At 36.6% G+C, this 24348-nt stretch overlaps 2 protein-coding genes across 2 annotated transcripts; one reads left to right on the forward strand and one right to left on the reverse strand.

Annotated features, from left to right (window-relative positions):
* On the forward strand, positions 4414–9310 carry LOC109711795 (D-3-phosphoglycerate dehydrogenase 3, chloroplastic-like). The gene is made up of 5 exons (XM_020235020.1): positions 4414–5006; positions 6522–6898; positions 7253–7363; positions 7455–7550; positions 8355–9310. The coding sequence occupies exons 1-5, from the start codon at positions 4445–4447 to the stop codon at positions 9024–9026; spliced, it is 1818 nt and encodes a 605-aa protein (XP_020090609.1). The 5' UTR covers positions 4414–4444; the 3' UTR covers positions 9027–9310.
* Positions 10926–24091, reverse strand: LOC109711466 (probable cadmium/zinc-transporting ATPase HMA1, chloroplastic). The gene is made up of 13 exons (XM_020234512.1): positions 23458–24091; positions 22563–22713; positions 22281–22465; positions 20521–20667; positions 19824–20019; positions 18765–18877; positions 17816–18057; positions 16994–17099; positions 14540–14701; positions 12562–12778; positions 11632–11819; positions 11451–11537; positions 10926–11339 (listed from the first exon to the last, which is right to left on the reverse strand). The coding sequence occupies exons 1-13, from the start codon at positions 23950–23952 to the stop codon at positions 11157–11159; spliced, it is 2472 nt and encodes an 823-aa protein (XP_020090101.1). The 5' UTR covers positions 23953–24091; the 3' UTR covers positions 10926–11156.

The raw sequence follows: 24348 nt of genomic DNA on the forward strand, positions 1-24348 counted from the left end.
AGACCTTTTGATCGCTTGGTAAATGATGTCAAAAAATAATAAAATTTTGTTTCTAAATAGTTCCAATAGGGTAGATTATACTTAACGGAGCCGATCGTCGAATCGGATTTCCTATCATCAAAAACAACTTACAAGTACGGAGGTCTCCGTACTTTCGAAAGTACAGGAGGTTTACTATATATATATATATATATATATATAGAATTAGGCTGGAAATCAATGGCACCAAGCTATTGGTGCTATTAGTTTTTTAGCCCTTGGATTGAGAAATGTGCAATTAGGATGATGTGAGCATACACACACACATATATATATATATATACACACACATATATATATATATAGAGTTGAGTTGGAATACTATCGGTAGCAAACGAGCTCCGTTGCCATCCATTTATTTTTTATGATGGAGGCTCCAAATCGACGATCGGCGCCGTTGAAAATGATCTATACCACTTAAAGTATCTAGAAATCAAATTTCATACTTTTTCGATATTGTTTTCCTATTCATCAAGTGGGCGTAAAAATGAATGGCTGAAAATAAATATCCTCTAAAAAGTGGTAATAGAAATTTTGTAATCATGATCGAGAGTATAGATCTTGCTCTAAATAGTTTAAAGAATTTTCTAACCAAAATTCAATTGATTTGGATAGCTTTACACCGTTAAACGAGAAAACCCCTCATATCAACCATTAAAATTACTAATTTTGGAACCCTTTGATCATTAGGTAAATGATGTCGAAAAGATTTAAAATTTGATTTTTAGATACTTTAAGTGATATAGATCATGTTTAACGGTGCCGATCGTCGATTTGAAAGCTCCATTATCGAAAACAAATGGGTGGCAACGGAGCCCATTTGCTATCGATAGCATTCCAGCTCAACTGTACACACACACACACACACACATAATGAGAGGGAGGTCTCATTATATATATATATATAATGAGAGGGAGGTCTATTGTGGATCTTCCTCTCACGCGGTCCACGAGGTGAGGATGACCTCGTGGACCGACTGCTCAAAGCTCTTGAGCTGCCCCTTTTTTATCAATAGATTTTTGTTTTCCGTGGACGGCAAGCGAAAAACGAAAACTCGTATTTTTCAAAGAATCTGTAAAAAAAAATCGGAAAAGAAATTTTCAACCGAAAAAAATTTCTCGGAACAATTTTACAGAAATCCAAACACACCCTAAAGTGAAAAGCAAAATAATAATATTCTATGTTTTAAAAATAGAACCTCTAATTTAGTACACAATAATATTTCTTTTGTTTGGTAGCTGTCAAGTTCAGTAATTCAATTCCCCTAATGTTGCGGACGAAACAATAGTTAATTTAGATATTATATTTTATATATATATATTTAAAATTACAGTACAGTAGTAAATACATAATCAAATCTCCTTAAATTCAAATTGCTATTAGTTTTATTGTTGTTATTGTTATTTTTATTATTAAATTTTAATTTTAGTAACAAACTAAGAAAATCCAACAAAAAAAAAAAAAAATCCAATTTGCACACTCCTTAAAGGTCCACAAAAAAGAGGAAAGATGCATAAAGTGGTAGGTGATTTGGTGGGTGGAAAATGTGGAGTATCCATCACAACAAAACATATTTAATACATCTATTCACTCAGTCACCACTCACCAACCCTAAAACTCTTTCCTTTTTTCCAAAAAAAAAAAAAAATCAAAACCCTAAAATCACCCCCTCTTAAGCAAGAAATCATTGCCTGAACTTGGTGTATTCATACATTTTATACACCACACCACTACACTTGTCATAGAGGCAAGTAAACTTAGGGGAGTGTTTGTTTCTTTGAAAAAGTGTAAAAATAAATTGGGTAAAGTTCAAATACTACTCTTGTGGTTTCGCACTTTTTTATTTTAGTACAATGTGGTTTAAAATGTATCAAAAGTGTCCCGTGGTTTTATTTTTATTTTTTTGTCAATTTTTCTGTTAATATTTCGTTAAATTATATATACAAAAAACTTCAGATACCTAATCTAGCTTTATCGAAGATTCACTTTAGTTCCCTTTAGTTTTAATTTTGTTATTGATTTAACAAAAAGATTAGTGGAATCGATAATAAAAAGATAAAAATGAAACCACAGGGCACTAAATTGATACATTTTAAAGCACATGGTACTAAAATAAGAAAGTATAAAACCACATGGGTGGCATTTATAGTTTTCCAAATAAATTTTCAAATTTTTTTTTTATAGAAAAGCTTATATTTTTCTATTTTTTGTTTTCCATCTGTTTGCTTCAAAGCAAAACTATGAGACAAATTTTACCAAATTTATAAAAAATAGTATTTTTAGTTTTTGGATTTTTTTGGAAAATAAAAATATTATTTTTTATGAAATTTAGAGAGAAGCTTTCTAAAAAAGCTAATTTGTTTTGAAATCAAACTGGTGAAAAATTGAAAAAAGGAATTTTTATAAAATATTTTTTGCTCGATTTTTTTTTTTCATATTTTCTGAGGAACCAAAGAGATAGGATGGTTGAGCATTGATGGGTTCTGTTTAGTTTTTTTTGGTTTAGTAAAATATCTTTATTTAGTTTAATTCTTTTTAAACTATTAAATTAAGATATAATTATGATTAATTTTATGTTAAAAATCATTAATACAAGATAATAATTATTATATCTCTAATTATATAATAATAATAGTTAATACATTATTTTTTAATTTAAGACTAAAATTTCAGTTTATTCAATTTCTTTGATTTTAACTTTTAGAACCAAACTGAATTGAATCGACTGATTTTGCTTGGTTATGTTCGATAATTCAGTTTGACCCGAATAACACTGACTCTTCATAGATGGTTAGCTAATTTTTGAAAATTATATATATGACATTCAAAATTTTAATTTTTGTTTACAATTAATCATTTAATGTTATATTCCATCAATTCAAATTTTAAATAGCAGGGGTAAATAAGCAAAAGCCTGATTTTTTTAGTACGTGGTGTATATGGTGCATTTATACACAAGGTTCACCAAATCATTTCTTCTGTTACACACCAAACTCCATTTTTTCTGTGAGAAACTTAGCCTGCACCGGGTGTATAAATAAAGGGAAAACTTCAAAACCCCCCCTGTGGTTCCGTCGTTTCTCACTTTGCCCCCTTGTGGTTTAAAATGTATTAATTTGCCCCCATGTGGTTTCGTTTTTATCTTTTCGATAGTTTTTTCGTTAATATTTCATTAAATTATATACAAAAAACTTCAGATATCTATCTAAATTTATCAAATATTCACTTTAGTACCCTTTAATTTTAACTTTATCACTGATTTAAAAAAAAATAATGAAATTGATAAGAAAAAAAGAAAAAAGAAACCATAGGGAGGCAAATTGATACATTTTAAACCACAGGGGGCAAAGTGAGAAACTACAAAATCACAGGGGGTTTTTTGAAGTTTTCCCATAAATNACTTTGATAGAGGGTTCAAAATCAAAATCTAACTAAATTATATTTATAATTACTTATTATTTGGCATGTAAAAGGCAAAGATGCAAAAATTAAATAATAACTTTTTTTCGATCGCTGATTTCCAATATTAAAATCAATATAATTTAACGCTCGATAATAAATTTTCAGATCTTATAATATTTATAGGATAAGCTTTAGTTTGCCCCTATCTGGTTTAGCGCATTTCGTTTTATCTTTCTGTAGTTTAAAAGGTTGCATTTAATTATCTTTTAATTTTATTTATGTTTCACCGTAAAGATCTACCCATTAAACGTAATAGTAAAATAATTTTTATTTACAAATCAAAGAATAGTAATAGAACCGTAAGTTGTTGTACTATTCTGTCGTATTGTTCCTTGACAATATCACTTTACGACCTTTTAAATTTTATACTGGAAATAATAGAAGATAGCTTAGTGTAATTTTTTAAATAATAAAATTACGAAATAAAAATACTTAAGGACTGTTTGGTTACATGCAATTATAACTACAGTGTAATTACAACTACATGCACATGCAAATTCGACATCTAATACGATGCGTTTGAATCAAATTATTACAGTTGAAACTACATCCAAATGAACCGCAGTTCCAACTGCAACAATGAGGGAGAGTAATTATAAGCGAGAGGTGAGTTTACCTCTTAATTATTTTTTTAACTAAATATTTTATTTATTAGAGAAAATCTCACCTTCATATTTTTAGAGTGGTAAAATTTTACCAAATATTTTTCTTAATATTTAGGGGAATAAATAAAATATTTTTCAATTTTAGTGTTAAACAGCGCGTAACAAACAAAGCCTAAAAATTAGTTTAATTACGGTGCAAAAAGTGTACGGGTAGACCCGGTGCAGGCAAAAAAAAAAAAAGAAGAGTTTACCTACACTTCTCCCGCATATAAATACACCGAACCCTTCGTCCCCAAATCGCGCACAGATCCAAAAAAGCTCGACCCCCCACACAACAATGGCGGCTTCAACCGCTCCCTCCCACCTCCTCCCCCGCCCCACCCCCCTCTCTTCCTCCTCCTCCCTCTCGCCCCATCGCTTCCTCCTCCTCTCCCCTTCCCCCTCCTCCGCCGCCGCCCCCCTCCGCCGCATCAGTCGCCTCCGCCTCGTCGCCTCCGCCGCTGCCGGGGGCGGGGCCGGGGCGAAGCCCACGGTGCTCGTCGCCGAGAAGCTCGGGGCGGCGGGGCTCGAGCTGCTGAGGGAGTTCGCGAACGTGGATTGCTCCTACAACCTCACCCAGGAGGAGCTCTGCACCAAGATCTCGCTCTGCGATGCGCTCATCGTCCGCAGCGGGACCAAGGTCGGGAGGGAGGTGTTCGAGTCGTCCAAGGGGCGCCTCCGCGTCGTGGGCCGCGCGGGGGTCGGGATCGACAACGTCGACCTCGCCGCCGCCACCGAGCACGGGTGCCTCGTCGTCAACGCCCCCACCGCCAACACCGTCGCCGCCGCCGAGCACGGCGTCGCCCTCCTCGCCGCCATGGCCCGCAACGTCGCCCAGGCCGACGCCGCTCTCAAAGCCGGTCTCTCTCTCTCTCTCTCTCTCTCTCTCTCTCTCTCTCTCTCTCTCCCCCTCTCGCTCTCCCTCTTCTCAATGCACCATGCTATCATTTTTGTCGATCATAACGCAAATCTTGTTTTTAGGTTAGATCTGGTTTTAGCGATCTCATTGTTCTTGTATGTTTTGAGAAATTTTTTGTCTGATTTGTTGTTCCCTGTCGAGTTATTTTGATCATGCACGTTTAAGAATCTGCTCGTAGTATTCTCTGGAGACGAAATCATGCGAAATATAAGCTAGTAAGGTTACAATGATGGACATTTGAATGTTTTGATTGAGGAAAATTAGTTTCTGGAAGTGAACTGCTGTTTATAAGGTTAAAAACAGTAATAGAAGTGAAAAAGGTTTTGTTGTTTCCTGGAGTTATGTTGATCATGCACCTTCAAGAATCAGCTCCTAGGATTCTCGGGAAACGAAATCATGCGAAATATGAGCTAGTAAAGTTACAATGATGGACATTTGACTGTTTGATTGAAGAAAATTAGAGTTTTTGGAAGTAAACTGATTCTGATGATGTTAAAAGCAGCAGTAGTAGTAGTGAAAATGGTTTTCTTTTGCATCCATCCTTCATGATAAGAATCCATGTGTATTTTGGGATTAAACAGGAGAAGAACAAAGAGGGAAAAATGCAAAAAATTTGAAGAACGAGATTTGTGGCATTCGTGCTGACAGTAAAAGATGATATCTTTGAATGATTCTAGAGGGAAGAGAGAGAACAAAGGAGTTTAAATGTGAAAGCTTGTTAGTTTATTAGTAGTTTTAGATGCCATTCATGTGGGTTTTCTCCCTGTAGGTTTTCTTATCTTAATATTGCTAGCATTTTCTCTGGCAACTTTTTTTATTAAAGTGTTTGTTGATCTGTGCATGGTTGTGAAGCCGACGAAATTACATTTGTTTGTGATATAGTGTGTTCGAACTTTATTATGTCTTGCATATAGTGACATATTAATATTATGAAATTGGTGCTAAATAGCTTCCTTAATCCTATTATATTTGGTGGCATTGGTTATTTATTTTTTGCAGTATTTGGAGTTTTAGTTATATTAAGTGCATGGAGAATTTTCCTACAAGACATCTATTTTGTGCTCAGGGTTTTTAGGATATAATGTAATCAAATCCCATAATGTAGTTTCATGCGATGCCTGCATGATTGATTGCCTAGTAAATCTCTATCGTTTTGAAACTCAAACAGTTCTAAAGCAAAAGCTCGAATCTTGTGGTGATAAGCTGATAAGTATGAACACTGTAATGAGAACACTTCTGGTTAATTATATGCTACAAGACATTTGGTATGAACATTTTATTGCTTTGTTTTTTCTAACTCTTTGGAGTAGTTTGCCACTTGATATGAACATTATATTGCTTGACTGTGCTATTTGATTTTTGAAGTTTAAATATCTGTCATATGCAGTTTTTTAGCACACTGCAATATGATGAAACTGAAACATACTAAAACTTCTCTCTGCTATATCTTGTGTAGGTAAATGGCAGCGTAATAAATATGTCGGTGTTTCACTTGTTGGGAAAACACTTGCGGTTCTTGGATTTGGAAAGGTTGGGTCAGAAGTGGCAAGGCGTGCCAAGGGCCTAGGGATGCATGTGATTGCACACGATCCTTATGCCGCTGCAGACCGTGCACGTGCAATAGGAGTGGAATTGGTTTCCTTTGATGAAGCTTTAGCTGCTGCTGACTTCATCTCGTTGCACATGCCTCTTACACCTTCGACATCGAAGATATTAAATGACGAAGCTTTTGCAAAGATGAAGAAAGGAGTTCGGATTGTAAATGTCGCTCGTGGCGGTGTTATTGACGAGGAAGCTCTTGTTAGAGCTCTAGATTCAGGAAATGTCGCGCAGGTCAGCTTTTTATTTATAGTGCCTGTATCTGGGGGTATGCTTGTTTTGGGAACAATAGGGGGATAACTCAGAGGTTAAGTGGGGTTATTCCATGCTAACTGAGGAACAGCTATTCCATTGCGGTGGTTAATGTTTTATCTCCGTTTATCTCAGTTAGTGTTGCCGTCATACCTCCAATCCTTGCACCTATCCCTCTAATGTCATTCCAAACATAAAATTGACTTCATTAGCAGGGTGACCCGTAGATAGCAAAGATTATTCTTGTCAAATATATTTAAACTATGCTGACTTTGTCGCTCTCGTGATGCTTGACTGGTTGTTTTGTGTTTAAATTTACATTTCCTGATCAATCAGGCTGCTCTTGATGTCTTCACGGAAGAGCCTCCTGCTGCAGACAACAAGTTAGTGCTGCATGAGAATGTGACAGTTACACCACATCTTGGTGCCAGCACTGTGGAAGCACAGGTATGGTGAATGTTGTGTTTATATCTTTTTGCCCTGGCCATCTCTCTACTTGCGTGTCGTTCTCTAACAATTTAGGTTTTGCGTTCGCCAGGAAGGAGTGGCGATCGAAGTAGCTGAAGCTGTTGTTGGAGCCTTAAAAGGGGAGCTTGCTGCTACTGCGGTAAATGCACCGATGGTTCCTGCTGAGGTAAGCCTTTTGCAATTCATCTCTCCATCTTTTATCTAACGAAATTTTTAAGTAATTGAACTACTAAACACTGGTAAAATTAAGTTTACCGAAAATTCCTTTTATTTAAGAAATGTAAGTAAGAAATGTGGAACTCTGCGCATTCTCTTTTTCCCCCCTCCCTTTCTTTGTTTGTACTATATGTTTGAACTAGCAGCTTTCATGCAGCTTTATAGGTACATAAATTTTCTGTTGAAAGCCCATTACCCCCCACTCGTGAGGTCTTTTATTTTTGGTTAAAAAGTACAGAACTTACCCGAACTATGGACAACTTTGAATCGGCTATCCAATCTTTTAAAATTTTGATTTTTCTACCAAACCTTTCAATTTGTTCGATTTGATTAGTAAACGGTATTTTGACTTCAAAATTTAGACTAATTACTTCAATGAATTTATACTTGCGAGAACTGCATGAAGTATATTAATTAAACCTATACAAATAAACAACGCATTTAAATTTTATAGTCAAAGTGCCGTTGACCGACTTAAATCAAACAAATTGAAATGTTGGGTACTAAAACAAAATTTTGAAAGATTGGGTGGCCAATTCAAACTGGTCCATAGTTCAGGTGAATTCTGTTAAGTTTTCACTTCTATTAGTTTTTTCTTGCGTAGGATATCTATCAAGTTATAAAAGAATCTCCTTTAAAAGCAATTTTCTTTGCTGGATCATAATACTTCTGTTTCTCATGTCTGCAATAGGTTGTTACCAACATAATTATTGTTTCATGGAAACTCACTTTCTTTACTCTACAATTCGCGCAGGTCCTGTCAGAGCTTGCCCCATTTGTGGTACTGGCAGAAAAGCTAGGCAAGCTAGCCGTGCAACTTGTATCTGGAGGCAGTGGCGTGAAATCGGTGAAGGTGACCTATGCATCTGCACGGGCCCCCGACGATCTCGACACCCGCCTGCTCCGCGCCATGATCACGAAAGGTCTAATCGAGCCTATCTCTAGCGTCTTCATCAATCTAGTCAACGCCGATTTCACGGCCAAACAGAGAGGCATCCGCATTATAGAGGAGAGGGTCGTGCTCGACGGTTCGCCTGAAAACCCTCTCGAATTCATTCAAGTCCAGATCGCCAATGTCGAGTCCAAATTCGCGAGCGCCATGTCTGAGACCGGAGAGATTAGCGTGGAAGGGAGGGTTAAAGACGGGATACCTCATCTGACAAAAGTGGGATCATTCCAAGTGGATGTCAGCTTGGAAGGAAGTTTGATTCTTTGCCGCCAAGTCGATCAGCCCGGAATGATCGGAACAGTCGGAAGCATCTTGGGCGAGCAGAATGTGAACGTCAGTTTTATGAGCGTCGGTCGAATCGCCCCTCGCAAGCATGCCGTTATGGCGATTGGCGTCGACGAACAACCCAATGCCGAAACTCTCAAAAAGATTGGGCAGATTCCGGCCATCGAAGAGTTTGTTTTCCTCAAGCTTTAACGAACTTAAAAAAAACCTAGTTTTTGAGCGACCGTTACCGATATTCCTAATGAAGCTACATGGGTTCCTTTACGGTGAGTTATCGAATACCGCTTTTGTTCAACTTTGATATTTGTTTTGCACTCATCTGCTTTAATGTCGTAGATTGCCTGCAAAATTTTTTGTAGTTCATAGGAACTTATTTGCCTCCTCTTAGATGGGAAGAAATAAAGAACGATTGAGATTTGGTTTGTGTGTTTTTCGGAATCTCTTAATGAAAAATGTATTCATTTGCTTGATCACAAGTGTCATTTCGATTGCTTGGATCAGTCATTTGTGTTCTCTCTCTCTCTCTCTCTCTCCTCTCTCTCTCTCCATTGCTTGTGTTTTGTCACTATTTTGTAGTTGTGCACAATTTTTTTAAAATTTTTTTGGGTGAACTTCAATCTGCCTCCTTGTGGTTTAACTGTTTTTTTACTTTGCCATGATGTACTTCAAAAAGTTGCATTTTATTTTTATTTTTATTTTTGTTTTTATTTTAAAAAATTTATAATTAAATAGGATAGCAAAGTGAACTTTTTTTATAATTTCAGGATTAATAAAATCTAACATTTTTGAGCTGCACGATGATGAAGTAAACATGAGCTAAACCACGTGACTATTAACTGTAACATTTTAAACTACATGACGACAAAGTAAAAAATGAGCTAAAATTATATGAGGGCAAATAAAAGTTTATTCTTTCTTTTTGTTTCAGAAAATGATATTCTTATTTTTTGGTGTAAATTTTACATCCCACCTATCTTATTCATAGGTGTGAGTTTTTCATCTACTTAATATACGGGGTATAAGATTTTTATTACTTTTTGGATGTATTGTAGTATTGTGCTTTTTTAACAAACTTTTCCAACTTCCATGCTCTTTCCTATTTTGATATCGAGGCATGAGTTCGTCGAATATACAATTATTTATTTCTACAGCAATACTTTGTCAATATTTGTGGGCTTAATTGCAATAATTCAGAGAACTTAAGTTACAACTTACAATAAATTAAAATTTGATGATCAAAATGTCAGGCGCCTCATAGTTCGAGGACCAAAAATGAAATTTACCCAATGTTATTGTATTATAAACTTGCTCACAAAATTCAACGAAAATAAAGCTGTGAATGTAATGAATACCGTTCTTAGAGCGTTTTCGACGATCCTTTTGTATCACCTGCTGCAGCTGCAATCTGTTTTTGATGTGAAATACAAGCGTTCGCTTGATGTATAAAATTCCAATCACGCTCCAACATCCAATGCTTTTCTTCTTCTTCTTCTTCTTTTTCTTTTTTCTTTTTTTTTTTTCTGTAGGTCGTGTTTTCACGATTTTTGGAACTTGCCTTTCTCAGCAAATTTTAACCAAGTAAATTTACCTTTCAATATGCCTGTTTCACCTGTTTAGGTTGTTGGTATTCATATTTCGATTTTTGATTTTCTATTTGAGTCTTAAGAATAAATGGATATTACATGGAGGAATATGTTTTTCAGATTACAATCACTTTGAATCTAACTGTTTGGTTCGTCTAAAGGTATAGAAAACAAATTTTCCAAAAGAAACCATTTTCCATTAAAAAAAAAACCGATTTCAATTTTCCGTCCGTTTGGTTCTAAAAGAAACTAAGGTATTTTTTGAAAACCTTCTTTCTATTTCATGAAAAATTAACATTTTTGTTTTTCAAAAAAACATAAACACTATTTCTTTAAAAAATACGAAAGAAAAATTCCAGAAACCTGGCCTTTTTTGGAACCAAACGGGTGAAAAGTTTTAGAAAATTCATAGAAAACTTTTTCTCTTTTTTTTTTTTTTCATACTTTTTCGAGAAACCAAACATAAAAACCACTTAGATCATCTGATCAATTCATTACCCAAAGCACATACAAAAAAGCTTCGAATAATATTTACTTATTTCCCGGAAAATGTCTCTCACTGGTCAACAGATTCTTTTTCCCTTTTTGTTGGTTTATTTACAAATAGCTCAGTTTCTACTGATACAGGCAGAGGATTCTGCGCTACATTCTTAACCAAACAATTAAAACATTAACACCTTAAGATAATGATGATGATTGTGGTTCGAAACAATCGCGTATGGTTACAGGTACACAAATTTCACAGGGGAATCGCCTCGGCAACGCAATTTGGGGGAGGCCGCTTCTTAAGGAAATCAGCTACAGCTTTTGTTACTCCGGCGACTAGCTGCTGAAGATCCTCGACCCATGACCACGTCGGGTTGTTAAGGGCGCGGATTGAGTTCAAGCAGACGAGAAGCGTTCCTCCCTCGTGAAGGAGTACCTGATAAGTTAGCAAACCAAAACAAATGGTGAATTTTTGAGATTTAGTAGACATGCGTTACGAGTAACTATAATGAAATGTGTGCGAGATAAAGAGGAAAGGAAAGCATACCGTCAACCAAAGTGGGAGAAACCCTAAAACAGAAGGAAGAGAAGCAAAAAAGATGCAAGTTAAGGCAAGAGCAACACTTTGCTTGACCTGCAATACGTAAATTAAGATATGAAAGAGCTGAAAAACAATACAACGGGAGTGCGTAGTAAAATTTGGAGTTCCGAAACTCATAAAACAGTACCAGGGAAACAGTTTGGCGGGCTTTAGCTATACAAAATGGAACGCCACAAATGTTGTCTTGTAGCAATAGCACATCTGCAACAGCTATAGCAGTCGCGCTAGCCCTTCGGGCCAACACGATGCCCACAGTTGAAGCAGCGAGAGCAGGTGCATCATTAATGCCATCTCCTACCATTATCAAACCTCCACCTGCAAAAAGAGAGAGAGAGAGAGAGAGAGAGAGAGAGAGAGAGAGAGGAGATCCATAAGAACATTGGTAAATTGCTAATTAATGGAAGACTAAATACTCACTCAATTTATCCAAAAAAAAGCAGACAGTTATATTGAAGTGAAACATTGCTTTTACAGAAAATAAGGAAAACACAGTACAGACAATAGGCAAGATGTGATTCTGATGGCATGAGTAAAGATATGCACACTGATTAGCATACAGAATTTCTATTGCTACACTTTCTGAAAGAATGAAGGTCAGAAACAAAGTACTCCCTATTAATGCCCAATAAACTTGGTAATAAACCAAAATGATCATATATACTTGTTCTTTTTGAGAGGTATAGGACAATTACATTAGGTACCGTCTGGTTGATAGAAATCAACACTTGTGAAATAACTCAAATAGAGTGAACAACAAATATAATGAAATATCTTTACATGAAGACTATACTTTAGCAGTTACAGGATATTTAAATACAGGGGAAGACGAGTAGTAATAAAATATGTCATATTATCATCAATCAACCACTTGATCTTATAGAAAGAATTCAATAACAATAACAAATATAATGAAATATCTTTACAATGAAGACTACACTTAAGCAGTTACAGGATATTTAAAGACGGGAAGACTAGCAATAAAATATGTCATATTCTCATCAATCAACCACTTAATCTTATAGAAAGAATTCAATAACAATAAAAAAAAAGGAATAACCTCGATCTCTAGAAGCAGTTTTTACTTGGTTGAGTTTGTCCTCTGGTTTTAAGCAGCAATACACCTCGTCAATGCCAACAGCTTTAGCTACTCTCCAAGCACTAGACTCGTGGTCCCCAGTTAGCATCATAATCCGAAGCTTTGCTTTGTCTCTTAAAGTAGATATAACTTCAGCAACACCTGGACGAGGCTCATCCTCAAAATGGAAGAGGGTTATCTGAAACAAACAGTACCAATCACAGAGAACATGGATGACTAACCAAGCAACTTCGAAGAAAGGCTTCCAAAGAAACAACATATTGCAAGAATTATGACGATTTTCCAGCGAATTTATTATATAGTAGGCTTCTTCAATCTTCACTATAGAACTAGAAATTAATCACAGCAAGATCTAGGTCAAAATGAGTCCAGTCCAACTAGAATCATTTAAAACAGGTTAAACATGATCAGAAAAGCATGTTTGAACAAAAAATTGATCGAGAGAAAGATAGAATAGGTTTAGCAATGCAATTACAATACAACACATATATGATAAATAAGCTCCGATAAGATGCAACTTAATTTGACAATTCTAAAAATCCAATTAGAATATATGATTGATGCACAGTAAAATTACCAACCACCAGTTAGTGTGCTACCTAGCATTGGTGCGTATGCAGGCATTGGTCGGTAATGTCTATGCGTGTTAGCTACTTGGTTGGTGCCAGAATATACAACCATGAATCCCACAAAACTCCTTTGTATCTTTCTTTACAGTTTCTTTTGACATTCCCTACTCTACCGTACCGTCACTCCTCTCAATCCCTCAATACTCCAACCTGCATCCTTCCAAACCGGTAACAATACCTTCAAGGAGGTGGAATTTTAGGCTCATAGAAACCCAGCTAAGCTGCTCTATTTTTTTTGGCATAGATCCTTTTTATTTCATTTTTTTGTATTTTAACAAACAAGAATGCTTCTACCATGTTAATTCTGTGCAAATCTAGCTGAAACCAAATCAAACGAGCTAATTTAGGGTCGATATTCATTAGAGGCGTCCACAATAATTTCGAAAAAAATTGATGGCAAATCATGTCAGCTTTCCATTATTTTCTAATAAGTATTTAGTTGGGACCAAGGATTTAAGTATCATGCACATACTTGCACAAGCCATAATTGGCACGGCATGGCTTTGGCACTTATCTTCATGGTATGGACTCTAATAGATCATGGTTCAAAATGAAATCACCTTCCAAACATCAAAGAAGAAAAAGGAAGCAAGCAAGCAAGCATCAGAAGCAATGAAACAGCTAACCAACTCAGGAAAGGTTGAACTGGGATAGAAAGTTGGAGGGGTGCGACAGAGAACCTAACGTAGCCAACTTTAGAAATCTCTAACATAAACAAGTCAACCTAAGCAAGCAATCGCTACTTGTCAAACAGGTTGAAATCTGCATGCATAGAATGACAGTCATCATACTAGATGAATAAGCAGTCAAGTTGAGCAACCACACGGTCTGATAAACCAACCATAAGATCCTAAGTTATGAATTTAGGCTCTTTCTTAATAAGGACTTCCATGAGGATCAAAGGTTTGAATAAGATAATGAATGTTGAATTGAATTATATTGGTGAGAATTAACCGTAAAAGTGTTCAAAAACTACATTTGAACATACAATTAGATATTCTTAAACTGTTACTCACCAAAGCATAGGTGTTGACAAATTGTGGCTGATGAATGCTAGTTACCTCTTGAAACTCATTAAATTATGTAGGAAGTGTTGAGATAGGATTCTATATATCTTAATAAATAAGTAAAACTGTGTTTAGAAAAACAATACAGAGAGATAGAGGATAACCTAAAAGTGTACAAACTATTTCAGATGCTTAATCCGACATTTACAAAGAACTTCACCTAGTCAGTTAATTGCTGAACATGTAGTACACATAATATTAAAGATGCAGACCACACTAAATTGGACACTGGGAATGTCTTACCTTCTTATTGACTGATAGAGCAGCTTGGACAAAATCTGGACCATATGCAGAAGATTTTACTGCTTCCTTTATTCTTTCAGATTCATCAGATTTACATAAAGAAGCAATGTATTCCACAGAACCAAGGGACGCCTTCAATAATTCATTGTCACTGTTTCCGGACTGTACAAAGAAAAAAAAGAAAATGCAGTGTCAAATTACTGCACATACAAGCTTCCCACTTTGAGTTCAGCAGAAAAATCATCACCCTGCTGATTCTGATGACAACCACAAAGGGGCGACAGAAGTCAGCAAATACATGAAAGCAACACAGATCGTTTAGTTGTTTATAAAATTTCTCAGCTGAAGAGAAAACTGTCTATGACACAGCACCCAACATAACGTGATCAACAAAGTGGTATACAAGAAAACTGGTCAGCAGAATATGATGAGCAAGTGCCTTTTGTCTTGAGAAAGTTCACACGTTCATTCCCACCCCCACCCCCCACCCCCCAACAAAATAAAAAACCCCGACCAAAAAAAAAATCACAATTATTAAAGAGAACTAGTTGTCTTTAGGGCTGGCAATCCAGCTTGCCGTTCGCGAGCCAGCTCGTGTTGGCTCGAAATGAGCTCGAGATCGACTCGCACGTTTAGTAAACGAGCCGAACACAAGTTGGATTTCCAGCTCGTTTAATAAACAAGCCAAACATGAGCTAGGGTCAGCTCGCTCGTGTTCGGCTCGATAACAGCTCAATTACATTTATTTTATATTAATATAATTTATATATATAAATATATAATTATATTTGTATATAAATAAATAATATAGATTATTATTTTTTAAAATTTTTAGCCCAACTTAAAAATAAAGCCCAACTTATTTATAAAGAGGCCCACTTATATTTAGAATTTCAACCGTTGGATCAAAATCTAACGGGTAATATTCCATCAACTTTTAACTTCCCCTCTTCCTAACCCTAATTCCTCTTTCCTTTTTCCTTTCACACTTCACACACACAGCCGCCTCTTTCTTTCTCTCTCTCTATGCGACTACGCCCGAAGACCCCCCGACAGCGCTCTTCCAACTTCGCCGTTCGCACACTCCCGGCAGCGCATTCTTTGCCGTTCGCATATCCCGATGGAGCTCTGGTAGCGGCGTTTTCAGCAGGTTTGTTCTTCATCTTCCATTGATCTTCATCTTTTTTTTCCCCCTTTTTCGTATGGTTTTTTTTAGCAGAATGTGAGGGATATTCTTTATCGTATCGGATCAGACCGAAATCCACCACTGCTCAATTTCCTCCCCGGCGAGGTACCCTTGAATAATCGAGCCAACGAGCCGAAAATGAGCTAGCTCGAATAAATTGCGAGCCGATCACAAGCTGGACTTTTCGAGCTCGTCGCGAGTTCGAGCCGAGCACGAGCTGACCTTGAACACTTTCGAGCCGATCTCGAGCTGTCTCTGGCTCGCTCGAGTTCGGCTCGTTGACAGCCCTAGTTGTCTTACCAAGGGAGGCCCTCATTGAATAAACCTATCTTCCACCAAACCATTATAGATGGGGCTGACGATTGAATTTGTCAAAACAAGACCTTTACATAAGTGTACACGTGTATAACAAAAGCTAGGCTAAGGTCCTTTCATAATCCCAGGGTGTTTACGCTTTCACTTCAACTGAGAGTTGAGGCAGTCGAATTGATGATTCATACCACCAGAGATGATAAACTATATTTGAAGTCCCTAGGAACCAGAAGCTATTGTATTGGACAATATTTTCGAATGTATCAAATGGACAAAGAATGAACAGCGAAAATTGAACAACCTTATAAAAATCGAGGATATGAATCTTCAAAAAATCAAGGTTGTTCATGTTGGTCTATTTAAAATGTATTTTCTAACCAAAGTTCAATTAGTCTGCATTGTTTAACACCATTTAACAAGTGCCTCATATCAGCTATCAAAACTGCAAATTCTCAAACCACAACCTTTTGGTAGACAATGTAGAAAAAACCATGATTTTCAAAACCCACTTTCTAGAAACTTGCAATCTCTAGATCATGTTTGCCAGTATAGATTATTCACTCGAATGCCGTGAAAAGGAACGGCACTGCTTCAGCATATTTAAGGGCATCCGACACTTCAAAGAGGAAAAAAAAGGCTCCCGACATAAAAATAGCTGAATAATACAAACAGAAACAGGCATTCAATTTTTACCAGAGTTAAGAAGCATTTGTAGAAGATTCTTACTAAAGATTTTAGTCAAAAAAATTTAAACAACCAGCTATGAAATAGTTCATTACTGCCAGAGCTCACAAAGGCATGAGGTATACATCACTCCCCAAAAATCAACGAAGAAATTATCTAAATTATCTAAATAAATTCAATAGAATATATCAAAATAATGTAGTACTTATAAGAGATCATGGCTTGCTACATTTATATAAGCTAATGATCTCTTAGGCAAGTAGTATGTGTACCTTTAGACCAGTCAGTGTCGCAAAAAGTCCTTTACCAGGTAGACATTCAAAATTTTCCACACCAACTTCAGGTAGCTCCTTCCCTCTGGTGTGAGCTAAAACTGCTCTGTGCATCAAGCAGGTATCAGAAATCAATATATAAGATAACATTATATTATATGACATGAAACCGTCATCCTAAACCACCGTACAAAAGCTTAGCTGGGTCAGCAGAAGAACCATATATGGTTACATTACATAACATGGAACTATCATCTTAAATAACAATACTGAAGATTAACTGTAAGGTTAACAGGAAGGAAAAAAAAAATACAAGAAGAAAAAATATAATGAATGGATAAACAAACAAAATTAGGAAAAAGTTAAAAGTTCTTGGCCGTCTCTATGATCACCTTAAAGCTGCGAAAATGAGAAAATGAGAGTAAGGATAGTCTGTGCAAAATTCTACATTACATAATTGTTCATATACAAGCATTAGAGTGAAGAAACTAAGTTCTGCAGATTAAAAGTAAATTCACACCCCTTGAATAATCCATCAATCTTATTCTTCACTTCATATTCTTGATCTAATCTAGTTGCCTTACAACCTAGAAAAAAACTATTGTGCTAAGAAACACTAGCACTCCAGCTGCTTCAGCTATCATTTGTTTGGTTTTATCAATTTTTCATAGCTGATGAAAAATCCATCTAAAACACAAATAATGCATCTCTTTTTGGCAGCTAGCAACACATCACTGCTAGCAAGAAGTTAATATGATGTTTTAAATTCAGATTCTTAAATCTTTCATACCATTTCGGACAAGTTGAGTGCTACAATTCTACCTTCCAATAGGGTGAGTAGTTCCTTTCTCCATGGCTGCTGCTACAGCTAGAGCTTCACTTTCGCAATTCGGAGTACAACAAGGTGGATCTTTAGATCTACTCCGAATTTTTGAGTGCCCATGAATGGGCTCTATTGCCCTACACATAAGCTTCCCTGTTGTTAGGGTACCAGTTTTATCAAACGCTATGGATTGACAAGCAGCAAGGGCATCTAACACATGTCCACCCTTCAGCAAAATTCCCTACAGAGAAGAACGAGATGAACAGAGTTGTGATCATACAGACGTAGTCCTTCAAAAATAAAGATAAATACAGGAGAAAGCTCATCACTAAACGACCATTTTGAAAATGTCATATAGATATTAATTATATTAGTAGTTTCATATTTTGCTATATTAGTTACTCTAATTCTGAAGAGGCTGCAAAACTTTAGCACACCATGGCTCGAAGAATAAAAGTGCATTAAAATAAAAAACACTTATTAGTGATCTCTGTCAAAAGATGCAAAGAGACAACACTTTCCAATAATTACAGGAAAGAAAGAGTGATATCATGGATCTTAGCGTTGTTAATGATTATGCACTGGACATATAAAATCTGTAAACCAAGGATGATTGATATTGGCTCAATAGCCTTCACTTGACATACGAAATCGGTAAACAAATGACGATTGATATTCCCTCAACAGCCTATTAATACTGTTCATTACAGAAGAAAGAAATATGTGCTGTTTTTATCTGAGAAAATCTCACTGAAGTATTTTAAAATATTTAAGTTTTCCATCACAGAAGAAACAAAACATTACATAATAGATCAATTTTTATTTCATGCAAACACATAAAATCTGAATTTCTAGTTAAAAAAAGGACGATTACAACAGCACTAAAATTTTACGAATCAAAAGATCCAAACAAATCAAACACTAAAAAATAATTTTTGTAATCATCACCTTACTTGCACACGCGCTGATTGCAGTAGCATATGCTAAAGGAGCAACAGCCAATGCACACGGAGATGCTGCTACCATAAGCCCTAACCCACGGTAAAGTGAGCCCCTGGATACTACATGACAGGTAGCATCAGGCTCATTAGGATGCCATGTTCAATATAGAAAGAAGAAATATGGATAATAATAAATATGATAGCTGAATATTGTATATACCTTCATCCTACAAAATTTGAATAAACCACATAAATAACGTGTATATGCCTAAAAACATTCAGTCCGACAGGTTTGAAATAATTGTAAGATTCTGCATAAAGTGATTGAACGTGATTTGGAAGTAGGCGTGTTAATTGAGTAATACCTTTTTTCATTTAGTTTCAGTCGGGTCTATAATTTCTACATTTCTAGAAATTTAGTCTTTTGTCATACATATGACCTTCTTAGCGCATCAAATAGGTTAGTTGAAAGATCAAGTTCAAACTCAAACTGATGAACATACTAGATGAGAGTACATGTGCAATAGGTTGGAGATACACAAATCATTCTGCCTTTTGTTAACATTAACATTATGTAATGGAAAGTCAAGAAGTGAGGCATCATCACAAATATGGCAGCCTTTAACGATATAGACGCAAACTTTACCTTTAGAAGGAAATAGTATTTTTGAATTGTACATAACCACATATCCTACATTCTATTGTGAGAAGATAATGTTAAAGGCGTGATCATCATTCCTTTTTTCACAGATATCGAAAGAGTTAGTTTTGTTCCTGTATGAAATTAGCTCATTAATGTTAAAACATCTTTGATCAAATGTAAGATATTATATCCATGTGCATCGTGAATGCATTAAAACTCTGCCAAATGAAACCATTACAACTTCAGGGTGCAGTTTTTTCCGTAAACGGCCATATTATTTGCAAAAAATAGCAGATTCACAATAAACTGCATACATGATTTAAAAGATCATATGAAAAATCTATTATGACTTAATTAAAAGCAGATCAGAGGATTATGTCTGCACCATTAGTATCACAGGAATCATATTTGAGATAGGAGTACCTGAGTTGCCAATGAAGGACCACTTAAAAAGAAATGGCCCAATAAGAGCAACTGCCAGTGATAAAGCTACAACAACCCTGCTGTAGTGCTCCCCAAATTCATCTAGCCATCTTTGAAGTTTTGGCTTGTTCAATTGACCTTCTTCAGTCAATTGAACAATCTTATTCAATGTTGAATCCTCCCATGACTTTGTTACCTAAAGCATGGTTACATAAATACAAATATCAATATTTGCAACTTCATAAAGTACAGTAAATGATAATCTCGTGCACAAAGAATAGAAAGAGAGCAAGAGAATGTGTGACAAACTACTACAAAGAGGGGCATATCCGAAGTGAAAACACACCACACAGATGATCTTATGCTTACAAAGCATACAGAGATAAATCAGACATAAAAAAGTACAGATTGATTATCAATCAACATTCTTTTTTCCCCCCGAATTATTAAACCATAAAAGGATTTCAAAGCATGGAGCTTTCATACAAATAAAGCTCAACTTCAACCCTATAAGATACCACTTTTTAGAGCAGTTTATCATGCATTTTTCAAAATCTCTAATAGTTGCCTACATTGGACATAGCTAAGGTTCAAAGTTTCTGTTTTAGCCGGGATCTATGTGGCACTCCAAAGCAAAACAAAACTGATGGAAAATTAGAAATTTCCATCATTAGTTACAATGAAAATTCTAGCTTACCTTGACAATCATCATGCCGTCCAAGTTCCTGGCACCACCTGGAATTGTATCTCCCACGTTTCTTTCTAATGGATTGGTTTCACCAGTAAGATGTTCAATAGTAACTGTAGAAGATCCTTGGTAAACTTCCCCATCAACTGGTACAGCCTAATCAAAACATGAAATGTGTTATTGATAGGCGGAATTATGCCAAATATAAACTAGAAAATCACAAAGTAAATTACAAATCATGATACAGAAAAAAAGAATTACATATATGCAACATTATACAAAATGAATAAAAGACTAGAAAAACATATTAGGTGGAAGGAAAGAATACAGAGAAACAATAAGCTAATCTCCCATCTCTCATCCAAGGATTTAAGTGCCGTGGCACGGATTGTGCTGAGCACTTGTTGCACGGGTACGGCATAGTGCTTGCCATGTTATACCCAAAAGTGTGTTGTTGAAAAAAAATAATAATAATAGTGTGCCGACACACTATGGCATGAAATATTTTCTTTGCACCAATATATTCAATTGCTTATTATATATTCTTTATCAAATCTTCTGCACATTATTGATGTAATTACTTGCTAGTTTCAAAGAAAAGAAGGTTTTGAGCCATGTCATCAGTATAGGAGTCATAACGTGCCGATATCATGTCGCCACAGTACAACGGCATAGCCCATGCCGATTGTCACTTAAATCTTTGGTCTCATCATTCTCACTAAGACTTATATCAAACATCTTACTTACTTTTCACAAGTGTTTCTCGAGATAATAACTTGCAGATATGAATCATTCCTCTGCAGTCTACTCTATAGTCTATAGTCTATATCATTATACAGTATCTTACTTAATTAACAATAAATAGGTGTATAAATATGCATACTGCAAATGAAGTCATATGTCAAGTGTGAGAAGAGGCCTTCGAACAGTTGGGGAAGGCCGCAGAACCAGACCTACAGTAGGACAAATATGGATGTGTGATATTGCTCTACCTGGTAGGGTTGGTAGAACTGCAGAGGGTAAAACCTCTGGATGCGTATAATTGGATATGCATCTACCGAGCAACATGACAAAAGACAAGGTCTTACAGGTTTGCATAGGAATTTGATGCAGAACAGGAGTAAGGTGAAGTTGATCATTTACTTCCTGTTCATGATATATGCCACTGATAAAGTCCATGCTACTGCAATATTTCAGTATGTGGGAATTCTCTCAATGCAACTCTGTTTTCTTTTTTATTTTTGTTATTTCTTTTACTAGAATTCTGATGTTCAAACTAAAATTGCGTCAAAAATTTTTTTGTAGAATCAGCATTTAGTTAAGATGAGCAAAACGGAGTGATAATCCTGCTTCCAGCCTGCCTCGAAAACAAATGATTTGGGAAACTAAAACAAAAAAGAAAGAAGTCATGGCTTGTAGGAAGCCTTTATTAATTTGATTCTCTCATCAATCCACCTTTAAATGCTGAATCTTAAGCAGGATTATTCATCAGGTTTCTAAGTAAGACCCTATCAAATTTTATTCATTCCAACCAATTAAAGATTTGGCAAAAGCATCTTGTAAAATGGGCGGCAGTTTACACCACAATAACAAATATAGTGCCTGCGCCACCAAGTTTGTTTAACTATACATGGTATGTAGCAAGATGTACTGCAATAGAAATAAAAGCTACCACACAACTCGCAGAATGGCATAGTATCTGATTTAAAGAAATTTTTCAGAAACACCAAACTGAAGTAGAAGAACTAAAAGCATTCCTGTGCACGAACCTCACCAGCCCTGACCAGTATATATGAACCCACTTTAAGATCATGTACGGGAACCTTAGTGTAACTCAGTTTTGAAAATTGAGGTGGTTTATCACCATCTGAATCCAATAGAAGTGCAAAATCTGGATGGTTATCCTTGAGTTCCTTCACATCGATCATTGATCGGCTCGTGAAATACTCTTCGGCTGCGAAGGCAAATCCCACTTGTTGAAATCACAATGAATGAATGATTTTACGTTTCTAGAATTACAGAAGCAGGCATTGAATCTTCAAAAAGTTTACCAATGTGGGCCAGGTTAAACATTGCCAGAAGTAGACCCCCTTCCAGTGCGTTTCCCATAAATACCGAAGCAAATGCTGCAAGAGCCATGAGGACATGGATATTTATTTTTCCACCAGCAATATTGACAAGAGCATCAAGTGCTGCAGAAACCTACAATATAAGCAGAAAATATCTTATTAGAGATATTCTAAGCACAAAAATGATTCTCTTACCTTATAAATATCTACAAGTTCAGAAATTACATATATGATGGCAAAAAAAACCAGACTTGCACATACATCGTTTACAAATAGCAGAAGCATCTATGCAAAAAGTTAAGAAACATAAACAAAAAAGTCTGTCTAAATCTCTAAATCAGCTCTTAAATTTTATAATTTACTCAACACGATCGCAGCAGATAACCATCTAGCAACACATCAAAGCTCATGCTGAAACATCAAAGCGATAGCAAGCGACTAGATATCTAAACTAACTAGTAACTAGTGCGTCACTACAAGTAGTTCACCCTCACTACACTCATCATCAAGCTCCAAATCATCTTCAACATCATTAGTAAGTAGAATCAATCTTCACAAGCAAAAGACTGCCCAAGGTATTATAGCACTCAGCCAAGTTACAAAGCTGCCATTCTAAGTTGCTGAGCAGGCTGCCCTAGGTATAATAGTACTCAGCCAACTACGAAGTTTCTGTCTTTCGCGAAACACTGATGCAATAATCTCCCTTTAGTTCATTTGGTTCTGTTAACTAAACCCCTTCAGGTAAAGCATGGTTATGGAAAATTGTACAAAGTGTTATACATTGCCATAGTCGATTCTCGACATTAAACGTAGCTTTTTCTTAGAAAGGTACTAAATTTCCATGCAATTTTACAAAAGGCGCTAGATTTCCGCATACTCCGACGAGAGGGAAGGCGACGGCGATGAGCGCATTCTGCAGCGGCTTCACGGAGCGTCCGGGGGCGACGTAGGGGCAGGCGGCGGCGAGCAGCAGCAGCGCCATGGAGCAGCAGCAGAGCTGCAGGTGCTCCCGCAGGAGCTCCGCGAGGTCGGCCCACCCGACCGCCCGCGCGAACCCTAGGATCACCCTCTGCGCCCCTCCAATCGCCTCAATCTCCCCTCCATGCCCATGCCCATGCCCATGCCCATGCCCATGCCCATGCCCATGGTGGTGGTGATCGTGGTGGTCGCCATGGGCGAGGGAGGCGAAGAAGCGGGGAGGAAGGGAGGGTTTGGAGGAGAGGAAGAGGCGGCGATGGCGATGGCGATGGGGAAGAGGAAGGGGATGGGGACGGAGACGGAGAGGAAGGGGGGAGGGGGAGGAGAGGAGGAGGAGGCGGAGGTTGGCGGAGGTTGGAGAAGGTGCAGGTGCGATTGTGGCGAGAGCTTCCATGGATTGAGGTGATCGGAGGAGGGGTTTAGGTCGAAGGAAGAGGACGAAGAAGAGGAGCACGAAGAAGAGGAGAGTGTGTTGGATTTGACATCGGAGAGTGGTGCGAACCAGTGATTGAACCGCACAACATCATGAGCTCATCGGCCTTTGACGGGATAGTACCCATATTTTTAGGGCTCTTTTTTTGCATTTAGTCCCCTCAAAAAAAATTGCAAATATCGTATAAAATATTTCGCATAGCGGGTGTGCATGTAATATAGGATAATTTATGCATTTATAATTTTTATACGATATTTTTATTTTTAAACTTTTATGGAGACTTTCTTACATTTAGTCCCCTCAAAAAAAAAAAATAAATAAATAAATAAATAGTCCTATCAAATTTATAATTATAAT

This window comes from Ananas comosus, linkage group 6, assembly GCF_001540865.1.
Source record: "Ananas comosus cultivar F153 linkage group 6, ASM154086v1, whole genome shotgun sequence".
NCBI classification, from domain to species: Eukaryota; Viridiplantae; Streptophyta; class Magnoliopsida; order Poales; family Bromeliaceae; genus Ananas; species Ananas comosus.

What these genes read in the sequence shown, in the direction of transcription:
- LOC109711466 (XM_020234512.1), bottom strand. Translation starts at nt 23,952, where the DNA reads ATGGAAGCTCTCGCCACAATCGCACCTGCACCTTCTCCAACCTCCGCC. An exon ending in ACTACTCACCCTATTGGAAG is followed by an intron (nt 17,100 to 17,815) that starts GTAGAATTGTAG and finishes CTTGATGCACAG; the next exon opens with AGCAGTTTTAGCTCACACCA. An exon ending in TTCTCCCACTTTGGTTGACG is followed by an intron (nt 11,340 to 11,450) that starts GTATGCTTTCCT and finishes CTAACTTATCAG; the next exon opens with GTACTCCTTCACGAGGGAGG.
- LOC109711795 (XM_020235020.1), top strand. Translation starts at nt 4,445, where the DNA reads ATGGCGGCTTCAACCGCTCCCTCCCACCTCCTCCCCCGCCCCACCCCC. An exon ending in CCAGCACTGTGGAAGCACAG is followed by an intron (nt 7,364 to 7,454) that starts GTATGGTGAATG and finishes TGCGTTCGCCAG; the next exon opens with GAAGGAGTGGCGATCGAAGT. An exon ending in CACCGATGGTTCCTGCTGAG is followed by an intron (nt 7,551 to 8,354) that starts GTAAGCCTTTTG and finishes CAATTCGCGCAG; the next exon opens with GTCCTGTCAGAGCTTGCCCC.